Source organism: Zonotrichia albicollis, chromosome Z, assembly GCF_047830755.1.
Source record: "Zonotrichia albicollis isolate bZonAlb1 chromosome Z, bZonAlb1.hap1, whole genome shotgun sequence".
Classification (NCBI taxonomy): domain Eukaryota; kingdom Metazoa; phylum Chordata; class Aves; order Passeriformes; family Passerellidae; genus Zonotrichia; species Zonotrichia albicollis.
Genome location: NC_133860.1, coordinates 24,421,729 through 24,442,370, shown reverse-complemented (window position 1 = coordinate 24,442,370; position 20,642 = coordinate 24,421,729). Strand labels below are relative to the sequence as shown.

The window sequence follows — 20,642 nt, the reverse complement described above, 5'->3', positions numbered from 1 at the left end:
TCTGTGACTCTGTTCTGACTAAAGCTGACAATAACATGATGATGCATTCAGTCATTAGTATGTTCAGTCTGAACTGTTGGCGTGCTATCCTGTCTGCCCTTGGATGGTTGTGCTGTTTAGAGACCAAATTTCACTTGGATTTCTGATTTTATTAGATAGTCTAGCTTACTTGTTTCCATGCTAGATAACATGCATTTTTCTTGCCTTTCTGCTTTTTAGCATGGATATTAAGCATAAAATCTAATACATCTTTTCTCTCTATCTGTACAGCTACCCTTGGATGTCCTGTTAATGTATCTAATATTAAACCATCTCTTGAAGAGGCCTCAGTAGATGCAGAACTTTGTGGTGAAACTCCTTCCGAGAAGAAATGATCAGACAAAACTGGAAACAACTTCTTAAACAGTTCTTCAGTGTGTATTCAAGCAAGTTATGGAGCTGTCAAAAGCCATTCACGTTTGCATCTGCAATTCATAGTGCACTTAAAAATCTTTATACGCGGTTAACTAATGTGCACAGTATTTACATCAAGCATCTTTTCTCATTTTCTAAATACACTTATCAGTTTGATGAATGTCACAGCTTTTAATGGAAAAGCTGCAAGTGAACCTTTTGTGTGTCTTCAAATATCTACTGTAAACATGTACAAAAACAAGATGGTATGTATTACAGTGGTTTTGTTATTGTCACTGTAATGAAAGCGTTGTCTGTTGTCATCATAAACTTCTATTTTCAGGAGTTTATCATCTCCCTGTGAATTTCTTCTGTGTGCTGAAACAGAACACGCATCTTAGCTTTTTTTAAAAATGTAACTACATTTCCAAAGAGATGTCTTTTCCCTGGTTTGGAGATAAGCAGATATTTTCTGCATTTTAATTATATTATATTATATTAGCTGCAATAATTAGGCATGATGGAGTGAGTTCATGTGTCAGCACTTTTGACTACTCTTTTTCTTTTTTCTGTGTTTACATCAGACCTGTAACATTCAAATCTACCTTCTTGTTTATTGTTTAGTACACATGCTTGTATACAGATACCTGTATATCATCCAGACGTAAAACTGTCTTTTATATCTATAAACTATCTTTTATCAAAACCTTCTTTTGCTTACTAAAAAAGACAGTTTTACTTTCCTTGCCATGTGTTTCTAGAAAAAGGTGATACTAAAAAGCAGGTTTTGTAGAATGAGAAATGTTACAGCTGGTCTGCTGCTAGGTTTATTCTGAAAATTGTAAATATTCCTCCTATGATTTATTGTCATCATTTCAGCACAGAGAGAGACTGTGGACTACCAGAACTCAGTGTGTGCTGTTGCAAAATACTCAGGATTCATCATGGCCTGGGAATTTTCATACCTCCCTCCTTCCAAGCTACTGGTTGATAGCAACTCTCAAAAAAACCTACAACAAACAAACCAAAAAAACCACAACAAGCAAACAAAAAAACAACCAACCAACCAAAACCCACAAAAATAAATAAAAAAAAAAAAACCACAAAAAACCCCCACAAAACAAAAATAAGAAAAAAAATAAACATTTTATGAGATGTAAGAAACATTTCTAAATTGGTGGAACATGGAGTTGTGGTGTTACGTAGAATAATTATCCAATCTAAGCAATTTTTGTAATTTTTTTCTGAGGCATGAAAAATTACTGGGTTATCAGTACCCCAAATGTATGAAAATATAGACCACTTCTTTAAGTTCAAGTGGCTGAGTAGTAAGAATGGACTTCATATCTACAAGTTAGGTTATTCCTTTCATGTTTAAGCTGCAGAAGACAGCTTATGAGTAAAATGTTTAAGTAGGGCTCTTATTTGTCTCCAGAGCCAGTGCAAACTGCACTAGTTACATTCACTAGTTACTATTTACATTCACTTCATCACAGGGTCTTTTTTCAGTGTTTACCGTATATGAAAAGGCTTCAGCAGATGATTTCTAACAATGCTGATTCAATACCAAAAATATTAAGGGTTTCACAGCTATATACTTCAAGCATTTCATTTTCCATAGGGTAATTGTGTTATTTACAATGTTGGTCTTGCATACAACTGAATGTACCCTTGTTTACCATTTAAAAAGAAAACCTAAAAATTTAAGTATATGTATCATTCCAGTCAACCAAAGCTGTGGCATAACTTTTTTTATGTGGTTCTAAATAAAATCAAGGTCACTGGCAACTTCTCTCTATTGTATTTTCTTTTAAAAGCACTGTGAAGTATAGTGAGTAGCTGACAAAGTCATCTCCGTGGAAAACTATCTTCATACATGCCAGTAATTTACAAATAAGCCAGAATTACTCTTGGTGGTAAGGATGTGGCATAAAAGAGATGATGATATCATTTTATACTGAAATCACTCCTCAAAAAGATAAGCAGCAGTCTCACATTCTGCAGTGCTTTGTCATTCTCTGGAATGATAAGAATAAATATAGGACCACTGTGAGTGCTCTTCTACTTGCTGTTGAGACTGACAATAGGACACAATGTGGACTGTACAAGTTTGAACCTATTTTGAATTCCTTTTTTTATGCAATATCACTCCCTCACATTAAACTTTTTTAAACTATACATCCTATTCCAACCAGATTTGGCAGAGGTCAAAAAATATGTTTACAGAAAATCAGTGGTCAAAATATGACAGTGACTCCTAAAATATTATCACCCTGCAATGTAGTTTAAGTAATTATTTAGCTTAGCATTTTTCAAAAATGAAGCATCATTACAAAATAGACCAAACCACAAACCACAAAAATATGTGTGAAAAATCCTAAAATTAATTTAAATCCTGTTTTATGTTTCTTTATTATAAGCCATAAATTTCAGTTATGTAATTATCCAAGCATGCAGAGGCTGTTAAGGGAAAGCAGATGTACTTCCAAAGTTCTGTTTTGGAGAAATCCATATAAACAGGCCTAGGGAGGTATGCATACAAGAAATAATTATACATATTATCACAGTTCAAAAATAGTGAACATATATGGAACAACAGCATCAAAAACAGTTCAAAGGATAATGGCAGAAGACATGTATTCTTCTATTTTTCTTTCTAAATAATGGTTTTCATTTTACTTGCTTTTGTGAGGACAAATTTCATTGAGTATTTTTAAGTGATAATTTTTTTATTCCCTCACTTAGCCTTAAAAACAACCATCTTGTGCTCTGAAATACAGGAACTGGTTAACACCAAAGCAGTCCAGAGTGTATTACTGTGAAAAAGAAATGTTGAATAAAAAAAAAGGGCAAATATTTTATCTATAAAAAGAGAATGTGTGTGTGAATGGCATCAAATGTGGGCCTAGGAGGAGGAAAATGCACTAAATACAGAGAATATCTGCACCATAAAAGCTAGAAGCTAGTGTAGGAAAGACTTTAGAAAGAAAGCTTAAATTCTGCATTGATACAAAACCAGTTCTAAAGTGGACTTGCTTTAAAAATATAAAACCAGACTATTGAAAAATTGTCACAGTACCACACAATGGATAAATATACTATATAGAAATAGACTTCTAATCCCAAATTCTGAAAAATTAGAATTCACAGATCTCCATTCTGTTCAGTCAAAGAGATAAGTCACTGACAAGAAAACAAGATAATTGGGTGACATACATTTTGCAACAGATGCAGAATACTTTTAATATAATGGCGGTATCTTTGCTTCCAACAAAGCTTGTTTGGTCTGAATGCACCTGTCTTACCCAATCTCCTATTTCATCTCTCCAGAAGAAGGACTAAATGTTCCTTTCTTTAATAAAATTATTATTTGTTTACTAATACAAGTACTAAAAATTTGTGACTCTTTTAAAATCTAAGTCCATTCAGACTTACTGTCTTATTTGTTTTCAGACTCTAAACAGCTTTTTCATTTTTCTTTTGGGTGAAGGCTGGGAATATACTTAGACTTAAATTACTATATGTAAAACTTCCATAAATTATTTCAAAAGGCTACTCTGGAAAGCATTTTGAACTCTATGAATTTAAACTACGTCTGTAGACATTTTTAAAGAGCACTCACACAGAACATATACAGTTACAAATACTGAAAAGCAGAAATGAAAATAAATTAGAAAATCCAACCAAGAGAATTCAAAAGACTGAAGTGACATTGGATTTGAAACAGAATAGAATAAAAAAATAACCTGGAGGTTCCTGTCTTTTCTAGCTTTGATATTAGTTGTGAAAAATGCCAATCACTTGTTTTTAAAATTTTTAAAGTTTAATAGTAATAAAATGGTTATAAAAATAGTAGTGCAATTAGAGTAATAACAATTTGGAAAAATTGAATTAGGACAATATGAGACAATAAAAACAAAGAGTTACGGACGTCCGGGTACCTTTTCCTGGGCATCACGAGCCGTAAAAGGACACCTGTTAACAAAGGATTAACCCTTAAAAGCAATAGCCTGTTGCATATTTATACACTTCATACATGATGCATAAATGCCATTCAAACACAGGATTCTGTCTGGTCATCGTCAGCTTCTACCTCTGAATACTAACACCACCTTCGAGGCAGGAAGAAGTTCGTTTCTTCTGATAAGAAGGCAATAAATTCTTTTTCTCTGAAAGATTCAGGCGTCCTGTGGCTGCTATCTTACTGCAAGTCTTTTCTTTTAAAAAAGTATCCTACATAGCATAGTTTATATTTTAACATTTTTTATAACCTAAAACTATATTTAACACACTACTTAAGAGAAATAATACAGCATTACTTTCTAACACAACACATAAAATATTCATTTTAATATTTGCAAAAAGCCAGTAATAAAATACATGCATTTCTCAGATAGTTACGAGTACTATCTGGAAGTTTTAGTACGAGGACTAAAACTATGTGCTGTTTTAGGTCACAAAAATTAAGAACAATTCTAAGGCACCTGAATGCATCCAGAAGAAGACAACCAAGCAGGTAGAAGGGCTGGAAGGCCCATCCTGCAAGGAGCGGTGGGGTTTAGAAAGAAGGAGGCATCAGGGGAGGGTCTGACTGGACGTTAAGAAGCATTTTCTTTCTGAGAGGACGATAAAACCCTGGTACAGGCTTTCTAGAGAGGTAGTTAATACCCTGAGCCTGTTGGTGCTCAAAAATAGGCATCTGGATAATGTCCTTTGTTGCAGTGTGGCAGGGTGGTAGAAATGCTGCAGCCTTCTTTGAAATGTCTCCAGAAACTGCTCAGAGTAAGGCCAGAAGAACAGCCATTTCAAGTCCATGCACACACATGCCACAAATAGCTCAGCAGTGGAACAGGAAGGGTCTTTGTATGATATATTCCAGCGAGGGTTTGTTACATCCACCATGCCAAAAGAACCACAGACAAAAAAGAAAACTATGTGGTCTGCACGACTTAAGAATGGGGTCAGTGACTAATGACCTGAGGGCACAGGGGCGGGCAAAGGGCAGGGCAAAGGGCAGTAACCTGTAGCGGAAATGAGAGATGAATAATTGGGGTGCAGTGTCAACTGGGCAACGAGGGAGGCAATCTAATGTAGATTGGCAGCAGTGCTGCAGAGCATCATGGGTTAAGTCCACTGTATCAGCCTAGATGGGGAAAACTCTATGATACAGTCTTCCAAGGCAAGGCTTTGGGGATTTCCCTGAGGGGGAGGAGTCAGAGGACTCCACAGTCCTTCATAATGGGCTTTAAATTTGGTCAGCCCTAAAGTGGTCAGGCAGTTAAACCAGATGATCACTGTAAGTCACAACTGCTCTATTCTATTCTATTCTATTCTATTCTATTCTATTCTATTCTATTCTATTCTATTCTATTCTATTCTATTCTATTAGCTGCCATACATTTTAAACTCAACATAGGCTATGCAATCAATCCAAAAGCAATAAGGTTAAACAAGGATCATAGGAACACACAGTAACTCAGGATGGAAATGGCTTCAGGAAGGCTGTGGTGCAATGTCTTGCTCAAATCAGGGTCATCTGTGCAACCAAACAATGTAACTTAATCCAGCTTGCACTTGAGAGCCTTGAAGAATGGAGACTGCACCAACTCTGTGAGCAACCAGGTCCACTTTTAGACATGTCTTCATCACTTCTCTTGCTCTTTAACAATGCACAGTTTGATTTTGATAAACTTACTTACCTTCAATAAACAGCCTACAGCAATATTGGCAAGTATTTTCTGTTGCCTCCCCCTATACATGAGCACACTAAGTGCAAATTTTTCTAAAGACTGGTCCAAAATTTCACTTCCCTTTCCCAATAACTTTTAGATCTCAAGGTGTAAGACAGTGTATGTCTCTTCACGTTAAATAGTTCTGTTTATAGTTTGAGATGCTCTGAATCACAGCTAGTACTAACTGAAGATCTGCAAAATGCACAAGATTCTAAACCCACCACTTTTTCATATTCGTTCCTGTGTTTGTGTCCATTGGACAAAATTCACCTTGCTTAAACAGCTGTTATTCCAGCTGAAATCAGCTTAATTAGGCAAAAAAGTAAATTTGGCCCAATAAGTAAATCAAGGGATGCTTTTGCACTTATTAAACTTTCTAAAGTTAATTTTTTTAACTGTTATATAAAAATTAAGATGGTATTTTAATAAATGTTGTGCTTTAAATTTTTTTGTTTAGGTTTTGAGTTGATTTTCATTGTACTCACTGGTCTGCTAAGTTTTTAACTTAGCCAAATAATCTTCTAAGAAATTGGCAACTTTTTAATTTGGATGGAAAAGTTGCAAGTTATATGGCAACATGTAATATTTCTTTCTTTGTCTTTCAATATAAAAATACTCTTTCTGTGCCACCCACCCCCCACCACGCTCCCCAATATAACGCTCTTCTGCCACATCAGCCATACCCTCCTCAGAGGCTGGCTTTTCTCTTCCCTGCCCCCTCTCAAATTAGTGCCTTGGTTTTTATCCTGTATGTAGTTCTGGATTTTCAGCAAAAATTGTGTTTTCAAAATAATGGCTACAATCCTTCAAAAGCAAAAGGAAAGTGAGTATTTAGTAAAAATGTTTGTCTTGTCAGGCTTGTTGATTAAATCCATGTAAAGAGAGCCAAAGAAACACAATGAGTAAATATTCTATAAATTGCTCAGCTTTCAGCTGTTGAATTTAGTAACTTCACTAATGCTCAAAACACCATAGCAGTTTCCATTGTACAAACATGGAATACAGGAATAGCAAGAAAAATAAGCCTTTTGATAAAAGCACTCATGGGATAATAAATCAGGAAGCGCTTGAAGAGGATAGCAGAAATTGAGCTGTTTTCCATGTATTTTACCTTTAATACTGTGTTTACTTACAAATTGTCTTGTATCGTCCTTCTAATTGACAGTCATTGATGTGGAAGCTACTGATGAGCACAGTCTGAAATGTTGGTATTTCACGTTCTGGCCAGGATGATGCAGAGAAAATGGCTTGTAACAGTCTCTTTCTCTCTGTGTTGCAACAGGACTACAGAGTGTTAATTAGATCTTATATGGGAAAACAAAGGCCAAGTTTACTAAAGTATCTTTATTTTTCATGTAAAATCTTGGATGTGTTGATAAACATTGGGAAAAAGCAATGAAATACAGTAGTTTAACTTCAGAAAATCTTAACAGCATGATTGCATTGAAAAAGCAAAATTTTGAAAATTATGGATTTAGGAAACTAGGCTCATTTTCAAATATTTGGTTTGGAATTTGAATACTAGCTTTAAGTCTTCAAGATCTTTCTTTCTTCTGGTGCCTAGGAATTTGAAAGTTTTGCACCATGTTAATTCTGTCAATGTGATAAATGTTAATAAATTTTACAGCTAATTAAATACTAAAATATCCTACTGATGCCTGCCCTCTTCTCCTTGGAACTCCATTTCAGAGTCTGACTGAAAACTCAGTTGACAGTGAGAGCAGGAAGTTGTTGGGAGGAAGTTTGTTGGAAGAAAATTGTGATATACTAACTCACAAGATCTTACCACCGCATTTATGCCTTGGGACAATATAGGAAGATGGGATTTCTCGCTCAGGCCAGTATTGCAGGCGTCAACATGAACCAAAGGAGTTTGTGTACTGTGAGCAACATGGAGCATCATAACACCCCGAACTACACTCCAGGTTTCTTTTCTTGGACTGCTGATTGACCAGATACACTCCCCATGTTGTGTACTAAACTTACAAATTTAGTTTTAGAGTGCTTTTGTGATGTTGCAAACACTATGACTCTTAATGGCTTGCAGAGCCTGTAATTAAAATTCCTTATAAAAACATTGGGATTTATTTCTCTGTTGTTTATTCTAGCTGAAAATTCCAAGGAACACAAATTCCAGGAGCATTTGGGTGCATAGTGGTTAGTCTGGGTGCATATGGAATGCCAACACCCTTCAGACCAGCAATTCAAGACCAGAGCACCTGCAACTTTCTTGGCAGGATTATTGGGACTAGAGGGAGAACAAAATGTGGCCTTGGTATGGGGGTCATCAATGCCTTCCCAATCAGACTAATAAACTTCAGCTGTGTGTTTAAGAATGAGTCTTTAAAGACTCATTTTTAGAAACAAAATCTAGCTTAACTCCACCGCTAGGGGTTTAAGAGCTGTGTGGTAGAGCTCATAACTATTATTAAAGGGGAAAACCAGAACTATGACATCAAGCTTTTTCTTCCCCTTTCATTTCACTTGCAAAAGCCAAGTTAAGCAATTGTTTGCAAGGTTTGCTGCAGTAATAGCAGCTTTGTCTGTGCAGCAAAATGCAATAGGGAAATTATCAAATTGGTTGTTGGCAAAACCCATTACTAAAGGTTTGTTATCTAGTTGGCGTTCAAACTTTGTAGGCTGTTTGGAAATACTACAGAAGTGGGCGGTATGCTCGTGATGAGACAGTCACCAAGAGATGGTTGCTAGATCCATTCTTACAGGCATATACGACGCAAGAATGGTATAGGGGACTAATGCTTATTAAACCACCCTGAGGACAGCTGAAAAACACCGAGGCTCACGCCGAGAAGGGAGGCGGCGCTCCGAATGGCCTGGATGTACTGCACGGAGCCGCAGCCACGCTCCGCCCTCAGCCCGGCGCCGGGTGGGCCCGGGGAACTGGAGCGCCCCGCGCACCGCCCCCGGCAGCTGCTGCCGCGCGGACCCCGCCGCGCTGGGCCGCAGGTACGAGCGACCGGGAACTGAGGCCAGGCTCCGCGGCCTCCGGCCCTGCCCTCGGTTCCCGGAGCTGGGTGGGCCCAGGGAGGGGCCGTAGGCGGGAGTCTTCTTGGGTGGGCGGTAGTGCCGCCAGCGGGGAGGCCTAGGGTGCCGTGTGGATCGCCCCACCCGAGGGCGCCGGCTTCTCTGCCCGCTCCCGGCGGCCGTATGGCGCGCGGGTTGGGGTCCGGGTGAGCCGTGCCCGGGCAGCGCCAGGGCGCATGGTGCGGGCAGCGGCCCTGCGCTCTTGCGGGCCCCGGAGCCCGCCCTGCGGCCCCGACTGCGGCGGGGCTGAGCCGGTAACGGGGAGCAAGGCAGCCCGGCCGCCCTAGGAGAGCCGGATGCTTGGTGGTGATTCCCATGTCTATATGGAACCCGGGGAGTTGCCATGCGGGGCCTGCGGGCTGCGCTGAGGCTGCTCCTGAGCGCTCTTCGTGCCACCCGATGGGTGACAGTCTAAGTGGTGGAAAAGCCCAGAACTTACTCTTTTGCAGTTATATCTAGTATTAGTGTAAGTATGCATTTAGTGCGCATAACCGTCTCCTCAGTTGCAGTTTAAAGCACACTGGCAGCCCCATACTCAGACACGTGATAAACGTGAATATGATCTTACTATTGAATCTGACAATGACAATGTGCACCAGGGCACAGCTTTCTGTGGGTAACTGTTGTATTAGTTTGTAATAAATTTTGTTTAGTGAAGAGTAGACAAGAGTTTTGTCTTAATATTTACTGTATGGCCTGTGAAGCTCACAGACTGTGCTTGTGCACTCGAAGGTGTATTAAAGTGTTACTTCAGAGCATTAAACTTGATAAGCTGCTTTGGTTCATTAGCAGGCATGTTTTTCCAGTTCTGTCTCTGTACATTTCCTGGAAAAGTGTCTTCGAACAGCTGCAGTGCTGTTTTGAGTGGTATGCAGAATGTAGGAAAACAATCTCAGATCTTAAGTCTCTGTATATATTACTTATATGCTGGTTTATATGTATTTTGCCTAGCATAAATGTATTCTTTATTACAAAGAAAAAGAGAAATTATGAACACTAACAAATGCTTCTTATAAACATGTCTTTGTTACTGTATTTTCTAAAGTGGGCCAGGATGTCATACATGTTTGCTTGTATAGCTGCATGCAGAAAGCTGCTTCTCCCACCACCCTCCTGCTGTTGGTATGTTTTGAACCATATTCCAGCTAATGGGGTGTGCTTGTTTCAGTTGACTCTTTTCTCCCTTGAGGAAGGGCATTTGTCGATAATGAAGATAGAGGAGCGTGGTTCTCACAGGGGCTTTGAAGCAGAGGGAAATGAGGGAGTGGCAGTGCAATCACTGAAATTAAGCTCTTGTGTAAGAGTACTGACATTATAGTGTAGCTTTCTGTACATTCTTGTTTTTGATCAGCCTTATGCTGCTGGCTTGACCACCAGCAATATGCAAATGAGGTACGGTATTGCAAAGTCAGATGAGTCAGAACTGAGTGTTCCAGGAGGCAGATTTCTGTTCACACTAGTTGTAAGTTTAATAGAAATTCACTGTGACTGCATGTACTGTTGGGCTTTCATTAATTGTTACTCTCTGCTTGCATTACTCTTGTTTTAAAGCAGCCTTTAAATAAGGGAAGGAGCATTTGAGAAGCAGACAAAAACCAGAACTTTAAAGCCTTTATGTACATTACTTTAGTGACCTTGAGAAAGTGACCTTTATCAATGGGGATTGTGTAGGTGAACATGAAACGGATGCTTTAAGTTTTGAGTTTTGTATTTTCCAGATTCTGTACTGCATTAGTATATAACTCTGACCTTCATATAAAGTGTTAGCAAATTCTCTTCACAGTTTAGTTAGACAAAATAATCCTTTTCCAACCTGAGAACCAAAGACACCATTGCAGCTTCAGGCCCAAAAAGTATTAACAATAGCAAATTGAGGAGAGCAAACTGGGAGGATGGTACTTTATTACCTGAAGCTGTAATAGGACAATTAACCGCAATATGTAAATTGAACGAAACATAAAAATGTGAAACATCGTGACCAGTTACTCATTTTGGGTGTAGCCAGAGCCGGGCCCTTGTACTGCCCAAGGTATATCCTTTGAAGGCCTTTTTATTAAATACCTTCTTTATTCCTTTAACACTGTCTAGCCTCTCTCTAGGTAGCCTCTCAAGGCATCAACACTTTTCCACCAAATATGTAAATATCTGCTGCAGGTGGTAGCAAGGTAAGACAGAGAACAAGTGACTTAAAGTGCTTCCATTAAAAAAACTGAAAAAACTAAATTGCATTGGTCGAATATATTTTTCATAATATTTATGAGTAGGTCTATTTTTAAAGTTTCCTTGCTTGAATAGCTGTTCCTAGTCAAAAGCTGAATATGGTATGGTGTAGGCTGATCATTTCAAAATAATGTCACCAGAGCTGCACTAACTTGTAAGTATAGAATACCACCCAGCCTAAATTTCTTTTCTAACACAGAAACATTGGAGACCCATAGTCTCTTTGGTTCTTAAAGAAAAGAAATCAGTATTTATTTAGTGAAAACTGGGATACTTCAAGCACTCTCCTTTTGTTTGTTTGTTTCTGTCTCTTATTTTTAAAAGGTGATTTAGTTTTTTTTGACAGCTCAGGTTGTTTGGTGTCTTCCCAAGTGGGCTAACCTGAAAGTAATAACTATGAAAATTAAACTTAGATTTTAGTAGATGAAAAGATGGAAGATCAAAAATACAGTGAAGTAAAAATGAAATATAAGGGAAACATTATTTTACATTCTAATCCAATAAAGAATAAAAATTATATGTGTTACAATATGCATCAGCTACTTTGCATGTATCTCACAGTTTCATTTTTTGATGAGTCAGCATAGTAAACAACCACATTTATGCTGGCCAGGAGCATCATTTTACTGACCAAGTGAAGGGGAAGTGTTTGTCTGTGATTCAATCCAACAAGGGAGTCTCATTGTCCATGTGGAAGGCTCTAAATATTTTAGAGAACTTATGGTCTGTTAAACACTTCTGTCCAGTGTTGCGTGGCAGAGAGATGTTAAATGGCCTTCTTTCCCACCATTTTATTTCACTTCCCTGCCTGCTAAGTCTGCTCATACAAAATTCATTAGTCTGGTCAGACTTTACATTCCATGTGTCTCTTTTCTTTGTAAATCCTATGCTCTGTCATACTGATCTGCTCTGAGGTAGTCAGTTGTGTTGCTAGCTGTAGTTTCTCAGTAGTGCACTTGTGTCTTCAGTCTTCAATTTTAAAAGGTAGTTTTCTGGATCATAATAGTTTTCTTTTTAAAACTTTTAGTAACAAGAATTTAAAAAACTGGTTCCTGCTACTTGGAGTAGGGGGATATTAGTAGAAATTGATGTAATCATCTTTTCAGAAAGAACACTTTGTAAATTATTGCCTGGTATACTGGGTAGCTGAATGGCTTAATTTTTTACCTGTTGACAAGAACAAACCCCCTCTCCCCAATACACACACACTTTAATAGTTGTTTCATAGGCTGTTGTTTTACATTACATTCTGAAGTTACTGCACTGGCTTTATTAATTCAGTAATATCAATTCATGTTTTCTTAAGGTCTGTAGGATTATAGTGTATGTTTTATGCATAATTTTGTTTTCTTGCATGTAATTTTGAGGAAGTAAATCTGTGCTACACTTAGTTGTTACTCCATCTGAATGTTGTCTTATGTGGTGCAACAATTTTATGTTGCCCCCATTCTCTTTTGCTTAGAGGCGTATGGAATTTCTTGTAAGGAACAGCAAACGTTTTTTTCCCCTTCAGACTGCAAAGGGAATGATGTAGACCTTATCTTTCATTCTTCACAAAGAGACAGTTGAAATAATTAAAGGTGTCCTGGCTTCACACATGCTGGGCTATTTCACTTACTCCTGATGTCTAACAGATAAACATTTTGTCTTTTAAGTGCATTTTTTATGTCAAGTAATGGCAGCACAGAGAACGGAAAATGTCAAAACTGGCTTGATATCTCTGTTCAGTATGTTTGACTCTTCTACAGATATCACCACTGCCATCTCCATTCTGCTTTTTCTTGTTACAATTACTATCATTTTATCAATGTGACGTATCTCAGTGATTCTTAGCCAAAAGTATTGCCTACAGGCTTGGCATCTAGGAAGAAGAATCAGTTCTGAAGAAGAAAACATTTACTGAATGGACAGAAATTTAATGTTTATCTAAATGGAAAAAAAATAGGCATGTTGTAAAACCACTTCTGATTCTAGCTGAGGAGATAAGAAACAACAGAAATGCAAAATTACAGAGAACCAGATACTTTGTTAGGAGTAACTTACAGCAGTTCTAAAATAATGTGGACTTTCTACAAAGCATAAGTGTTATCAAGGGAAAACGCTCTTCATCTTTCTTTTTTTTTCGAATACTGAGTAATTAAAATTTGTTTTGTATAAGTCACATTTCTTTCCTCAGAAAGACAGTAAATAATGTATGTAACAGGAGAAATAACACTTTATCAGAGAAAAAAAAAAACTAACACGAGATTTTGAGTGCAATGGAGCACATTGCAAGAAGTCATTTCAACAATAAATTATTTACAGTGCATATATTGTGATATCAGGCCCTAGTGTGTCATGCATATGCGTTTTTCATTTGTCCCATGTTATGAAAAGGATATGAATAATATCTGACAATTTTGTGGAAGATTCAATAACCAGAAAATACATATATTTGCAAAATGTGGGAATTTGATGGTTTTACACAGAAAGAATTATCTCAAGAATATTAATGTATTCTTTGAGTTCATACAGTGATTTAATAGTTCATCTAATATTTATCTTCATTATTTCTCTGCTCTGTGTTTTAGACAATTTTTTTAGTGTTTATATAGATTGGGTCAGGTTACTTCAAATACAGAGCTTGCTTTAAATATACAGAGAATTGATAAAATCTTGTAAAATCTCATTGAATTTTATTCTGAAGGCCATTCTAGTAGGTATTCGTCAAATTAATTCTGTTGGTAAGAATTAATGCTTTCCTACTTTCACTTACTTTGCATATGTTTTTAATATGTGGACCAGCAGCAAAGTATATGCCATCTTGTTCTTAGTCTCCTTGGTTAGACTAAATAATAATCTTCAATTATAAATTGTCTTTAATTGGCATCACTCTGTCATCGTTCTGTTTGAGAGGCAAGAAGACAGTCCATCAGTGATCTGAAGAAGTAATCTTTTTAAACTGAAGTACTGTCTTTTCCAGTGTTATTACTGATGAGCTTGTACTTGAAAACAGAAAACAGCAGTGAACATAACAGAAGTTATCAAATGCTTTATAACAATAGAAATGTCCTAAAAATACTGTCAAAAAGTTTTAACTATCTGTTTATAGGTGATGGTACAGACACTCACTGTGAAGCTCATATTATTTTCTATTTTTTTAATAGGAGTTTTCTAAATAATGTCTTTAAATTTTTTTTGGCTTTTTTTCCCAGATAAGGATACAAATCACTTTGAAGCCATATGGCAGCTTGAATAACTGGCTTAAAAGTCTTGGGAAGGAAGAGCTGAACACCTACATGCTGAGTTTTGGTCCTTTGCTTATGGAGCGCGCCAGTCATTCGTGTCACTGGCTAGCAGTCTCTGGCTCAGTCCCTTTAGTTTTTGATGCATGTGGCACCAGTTTCTGATGCTGCTGTTGCTTTCAAATGTTTGACAGATGTATTGGTTTTGATACTGTTCTTCACACTGCAGCTCAGAATGGGAGTTCTGCAGTTTCAGAACCTTAAGTACTTAGGCTGTACCTTGCTGTCTTGAGGACTTTCTGCTCTGATTTTCCTTTGTACTGGTTTACAGTGAGGGTAGTTACTGTGCAGTGAACTGCTGACTCCTTCCCTTCTGCGTGGTTACTTTTCCAAGTTGATTGCTCTTGGTTACCAGAGCACATGCCCATGTTTCAAACATAATAAATTAACTTTAAAAGCTGTGTTCTGAGAAGAGCAGCCTTTCTGTTACTTTCAGATTTTGAACACTAAAAGCGCATGAAGATAATCTTCCTCCTTCCTCCTCTTTAGGGCACATACTGCTGTGACAAGTGATTTGTTTGTTCTGGGCTTGTTTGTTTATTTGTTTGTTTTGTTGGTTTTGCTGTTTATATGTGACTACGTAATATGATTCATTTTCAACCTTGCAGTATGTCCATTTTATTTATACATTTTCTAGCATAATTTCAGTTTCTTTTAACAGAACAGATTGAGTCTTTCTGAAAGGTTCCGGGAGAGATTTCCAAACTGCAGGGTAAAACTTGAGAATTAACAGCAAGAACAGATACTTGGATTTCTAGCCTAAAATCACAGAGTAGCTGAAAACTGTAATGCAGAATTTCTGTGTGCTGTGCCTCCAGTAATTGTGGTTCCTGGTGGTACATAATTTCAACTTCAGAAATTGTCATTAATATCTTTGTCTCAGCAGCTGAAGCCTCATCAGATTTACTGTTTCACTGCTTGATATGGTGTTAAAGTAGGAAACAGCTGCTTCTGCTATTCTAAAACTGATAATTGACTGCATAAATCTATATTCAATTAAATGTCATGGGAAGCATTATTCAGTTGTGTGGACTTTCTGCAGTGAAAAATTTGGGTGTCTGGTTTACTTCAGTATTTTAATTCTTTATTTGACTGTTTTACTTGTTTTGATTGATTCACAGAATTGTTAGGGGTGGAAGGGATTTCTGGAGACCATTTAGTCCAATCCCTGACCATCTAGTCCAACCCCAGAATGCTTAACAGGTCATTGGATGAAGTATATCTGCAAAAGTTACAGTACACAAAACTGGTAATGAAGAATCCTCTGTATACCACAGCTGAGAATGAAAAGAGACCATTTAAGACTAAAGGAGCATTAAAATAGTCTCTCCATAATATAAGTCTGTTAATGGCAAATAAAATCCTCTTTATCAGAACTGTGGGCATTTTGTTTACTCCTAATTTATTAGCCTAGGGAGCAGCAGGTTAACTGGGGACTAAGCAGGGAAGGAGAGATAGGAACATCAGACCCTAGTCACTTAAATTCAGGGTTAAACCAAGATTCTTTTGGTCTGGGTAGGAAAAATGCCAACCAGATGTCTTCAAGAGCTAAAAAATCACAAAGTTTACTAGTGAATTATAGAAGATGAGGAACTTTGTCAGAGAATTTAGTTCAACATGAAACACCACAGCACAGACATAGCCCACTGAACACAGAAAATGTTTAAACCCATTTGGCATTGTCTTCTGTGAAAAGAAAGTTAGAAGGCAAAAGGGGGAAAGATGTAGAAAAAGAGACATAACCACTGCCTTCAGGGTTCCAGTGGTGTAAAGCCCCAAGATGGAGGTAGAGTTAGAGAGCAACATGCTTGCGTCATGGTTAGTCTTCTTAAAAACCCTTCCTACCAGGTGGGTCTTTCAGTTGCTCAGCCATTTAGGGGGCTGGGTTAGGCAACACAGGGAGGCTGCCTCTATTGTGCCGTTAGTTACAGACACTGTGGGGCTGGGCCAGGGCACCACCTCACCAGAGTAAGGGTTCACCCACCCCCCACCACATATTCCAAGCCCCCAAGAGGTCTTGAAACAGATTTCCACTCTGACAGAACATTATTTGAACTACTCCTTCCCAGTCCCGTCACAGATACAAGGTAATCTTATATTTTTATGCATAAGGCTAGTATTCTCTTTTGCCAAGTGATAATTGCACACAGCTCCCTCTCTAATTTAAAACAAATAAATGGAGATCGGTCTTAATGGGATTTTGGCGGGTGTCTTAATTACAGAAGATGGAATAAAGTATTTCCTTGTTTGTTGTGTCGTTGCTACTTGGCCTGTCACGTTCCAAGCCTGAAAGTGGCATCAAGTAGTAGCTTCAAAAGTTTGCAAACTCCTGGAAGTGTGTTTTAAGTCAGCCTTATTTGTGAAATATGATTGAGCTTTTGGATGTAGTGTATGATCACAAGTAATGAATTTTAGTATTTGTTCAGCTTAACACTTGGATGCTAACTTTCCTTCCTTTGTTGCCTTTAAATGTAACATAGTTATGCTGATTTTTTTTAGTGAAGTATATTGACTACAATAGCTGATCTTTAGAGCAAAGATGCGTCTGACAATGAAGAAAGCATGGATTTGCAGGAAATGAAGAAAGCAGGTCACCAATGTGACCTCTTTTGTGAAGTAGCTGTGTGAGTGAAATGGTTCAGATGATGCTGACAATAGAAATAAAAGGGAGGCTTTCTGGTGTTCCAGCATCTGCTGGTGTATACTTTCTGTATACTATATATCTCTTCATGTTAGAGGTGATAATAACTTGCAGTGAGTGCTTTTGTTTGTAAAGGCAGCAAATAATGTGTTTGGAACAGTAGTGAGGGAAGGGAGAATGTTTCCAAGAGAAATAGGAAAAAAAACAAATAAATATTGTTTATTCTTAAGATGCTTATAAGAATCTAATGCTATATTCATTAAACACAGTATACTTTGTTAGAAATACATTAGAATCCTATTAGAATAAAGGAGTATGTGTTTGATTAATTGTGAATAAGATGATAGGTCAGTTTTCTTGGGGAGTATGTGAAGACTGCTGATGACGTAATCAGACAGGTGTGGAATGGCTGGGATGCCACTGTGAATTTAAAGCAAGCTGTCTGCACATGTGGAAGATGAAAGCATCAGATCAGGTACACTCAGATCAGGTGTGATTCATGGTCATATCTGAATGAGCTCATACTTTTTAGGCGTGTTTTTTGAAAGCTTTGTTTGATAATATTGACAGTAGACAAATTACAAAGTAAAGATTGGGGAAGGTGCTGTGGATCTGCTAATGGATGTAGATGCTCCAAGAGGTGAGGGACTACAAAGAATCAAATGCACTAAAAGGCTGAAGAAATGATCCAGAAAGATGCTCCATTTTTGTGTATGATAGTATAATATGTTTTTAGCTATTTAGAATTATCAGTATCTTTATGGGATCTTTTATTAAAAAACCCACCCAAGATAATTTTGAAAGACAGATGTCAGTGATAGGTGTGTTATGTGACACCGTGCAGAGCTAAGACCAGGCTGAATAGGGTTATGAACTGGTTATGACTTCTAGGTGATAAAAAATTCCTTTCCTGTGGTCTTCTCTCAGCCCCTTGTATTGCATTTTCTGACCAAGCTCTGTTTTATTTTTAGGAGCAAAGCTTTGTGTTTAAAATGGAAGTTGATGTGACTGGAGAGTCCAGAACTACCCTCTCCACCCTCTCTGTGCCTCTTGCAGACGTGAGTTCTGCAGCCAGGACGGAAGCAGAAAAGCCACGCTGTTCCAGCACCCCCTGCTCACCATTGAGGCGGACAGTTGCAGGATATCAGATCCTTCACATGGATTCTAACTACCTGGTTGGCTTTACAACTGGAAAGGAACTGCTAAAATTAGCCCATAAGTATATTGGAAGTGAAGAGAATAAAGGAGAATCTGGTCCTAACTTGGGCTCCAAACATCTTGATTCAGGACTTTCACGTTCCTCGCGTTTGTACAAAACTAGAAGTAAGTACTTCCAGCCCTATGAGATCCCAGCAGTAAATGGAAGAAGGAGGAGACGGATGCCCAGCTCTGGGGATAAATACAATAAAGCTTTACCATATGAACCTTACAAACCACTTCATGGTTCCCTGCCTCTCTGCCTTTTGAAAGGTAAAAGGGCTCATTCAAAATCCCTAGACTACCTCAATTTAGACAAAATGAGCATTAAGGAACCTGCTGACACAGAAGTGCTACAATACCAGCTCCAACACCTTACTCTTAGAGGGGATCGTATGTTTTCAAGGAATAGCACATGAGCTATCATCTCAAATTTAGAAATTATTTCTGATCTTTTGTCTCTTGCTGCAGAAATCCACTGTTGAAGTGAGTACATAACTGTTCACATTGTAGGTGGTTTTATCAGCTCAGTGTTACCAGGAAGTAATTTATTTGAATACAGTCTGGGCAATGAAGTGTTCTGCAAATACTTGGAGAGTGAAATCTTTCCTGATCCAGCAGCTTCTGATGCAGATTTGACTGCAACTAGTGGATATTTCTTTGGACACATTTTAACAAAAAAAAAAAAGCTTTTGATTTTTGGGATTTTTTTTCTGTACTGCTACATCTAGTGTTTTCAGTAATTCAATACTGAAAAATTTGTGGTGTCTGCTTGGTTGTTTCTAATTTTGACTTGATATTAGAAACTGCTCTTGGATTATTACCCAAGGAGGGTTTTTTTTGTTTACTTTTTGTTCCTGTAGTAAAATATATGTGGTTTTCTTGCAGCATGGACAAGAAAGTGAGCTTGACTGGATGAACCAGTTGCTATTTAAACAATCCAATTCATACATTTTGAGACTGCGCTTGTACTAGTGATCTGGGTGAGATTTATTCGTAAAAGAAATGTTTGCTACTTGAATCCTATCAAAACTGATTTTTTAGTTTCTGCATTGAAGTAATTGCTTTGTCCTTTTTATTCTATAGAACATGTTCAGAATAAATCTTTAAGTTATTTAAAGCAAATCTTTCAAGAAATAAAGTGATTTTTTGTTTGTTTTTTGGGGTTTTTTTTTGTTAGATTTTGTTTTTACATTGTTTAGAGACAGAAAATGGAATGTCTGTACTGGTATGTTGGTAATGTTTTTGATTTTAATTTGTGATTTTCATTTCATCTGTAGTAGCAGAAGGTATCAACTTCAGCATAGCTTTGGAAATTTTTGTTTACTTGAAGCACTGAACACAAGCTCTGAAGGGCAGATTTTTTTTCTTGACAAGAGTGAAAGTGAAATATTTCTTGTCAGTGTTGAAGAGATGATCTTGAATTTTACAGCAGAATAATGCACTGGTTACTTTTGTTAATAAGTTTTTATCCAAATATGACATCAAATGCAGTTTTGACAGCTGTATTTCTAGATGTGTTTGGAACATTTTGTTTAATTAGTGTTTATTTTACTTTAGTTTAAAAATGGAAGTTTTCATACTGTATTTTTTTAGATGCAGTCTTGTACTGAAGCAGTACATAACTTGATTTTTTTCCTGATGACCTCTGCAGAAGTTAAAAATAATTTCATATTGCTTTGAAGCATAAATTATTTGATCAGTTTTTTCTGATAGGGTCAAGATTTTTTTTACTTGTTTGTTTATCACTCAGAATTACTAGAAAGCACTAGTTAGTGCATGTGCTCTGGGAAATGAAGAGTTCTTATGCTGTTGCTCTACAGTTTAAGTGAAGGTAGCCCACTAGTGAGCATTTTGTAGTTTGGTTATCTTTTATAGTTTTATTAGAAAATACAAAAAAACACCAATGTGTATTTTTCAAAGTTAACTGCACTGGTGTAAATTTAATGCATTTAAGATTGATCTTGAAAGTAAAGTCTTCCTATTAGTCTTTAGTTTGAAAAACAGAATACGGTCAAATGCCAAAGAGCTGGTGGGTTATTTAAGGAATAAACACTACTACTACTGTTTATTGAAATATGAAATTAATTTGTATTTCTGGCTGAAAAATAAAAAAGGTATTATAAACAG

General features: G+C 37.3%; 2 protein-coding genes across 26 annotated transcripts in view; both read left to right on the top strand.

Moving 5' to 3' along the window:
- The window catches only part of PPIP5K2 (diphosphoinositol pentakisphosphate kinase 2), a 44,653-nt gene extending 42,472 nt beyond the window's left edge, over positions 1 to 2,181 (top strand). For all 24 annotated transcript variants that reach the window (XM_014273510.3, XM_026798532.2, XM_014273523.3 and 21 more), the window contains one exon: positions 271 to 2,181. In XM_014273510.3, the coding sequence (XP_014128985.1) occupies positions 271 to 374 (104 nt within the window). In that variant the 3' untranslated portion in view covers positions 375 to 2,181. The remainder of the gene's footprint in view (positions 1 to 270) is intronic.
- A 6,601-nt stretch (positions 2,182 to 8,782) lies between these two features.
- Positions 8,783 to 20,641, top strand: MACIR (macrophage immunometabolism regulator). Of its 2 annotated transcripts, none has more exons than XM_005496134.4 (2): positions 8,783 to 9,092; positions 18,287 to 20,641. In XM_005496134.4, exons 1-2 carry the CDS (start codon positions 8,955 to 8,957, stop codon positions 18,929 to 18,931), a joined length of 783 nt encoding a protein of 260 aa, XP_005496191.2. In that variant the 5' UTR covers positions 8,783 to 8,954; the 3' UTR covers positions 18,932 to 20,641. The 2 variants fall into 2 exon arrangements, with proteins under 2 accessions (XP_005496191.2, XP_074388962.1); XM_074532861.1 differs by lacking the exon at positions 8,783 to 9,092 and adding an exon at positions 9,112 to 9,636.
- Position 20,642: the final 1 nt, after the last annotated feature.

What these genes read in the sequence shown, in the direction of transcription:
- MACIR (XM_005496134.4), top strand. Translation starts at nt 8,955, where the DNA reads ATGGCCTGGATGTACTGCACGGAGCCGCAGCCACGCTCCGCCCTCAGC. An exon ending in CCCGCCGCGCTGGGCCGCAG is followed by an intron (nt 9,093 to 18,286) that starts GTACGAGCGACC and finishes TTTTATTTTTAG; the next exon opens with GAGCAAAGCTTTGTGTTTAA.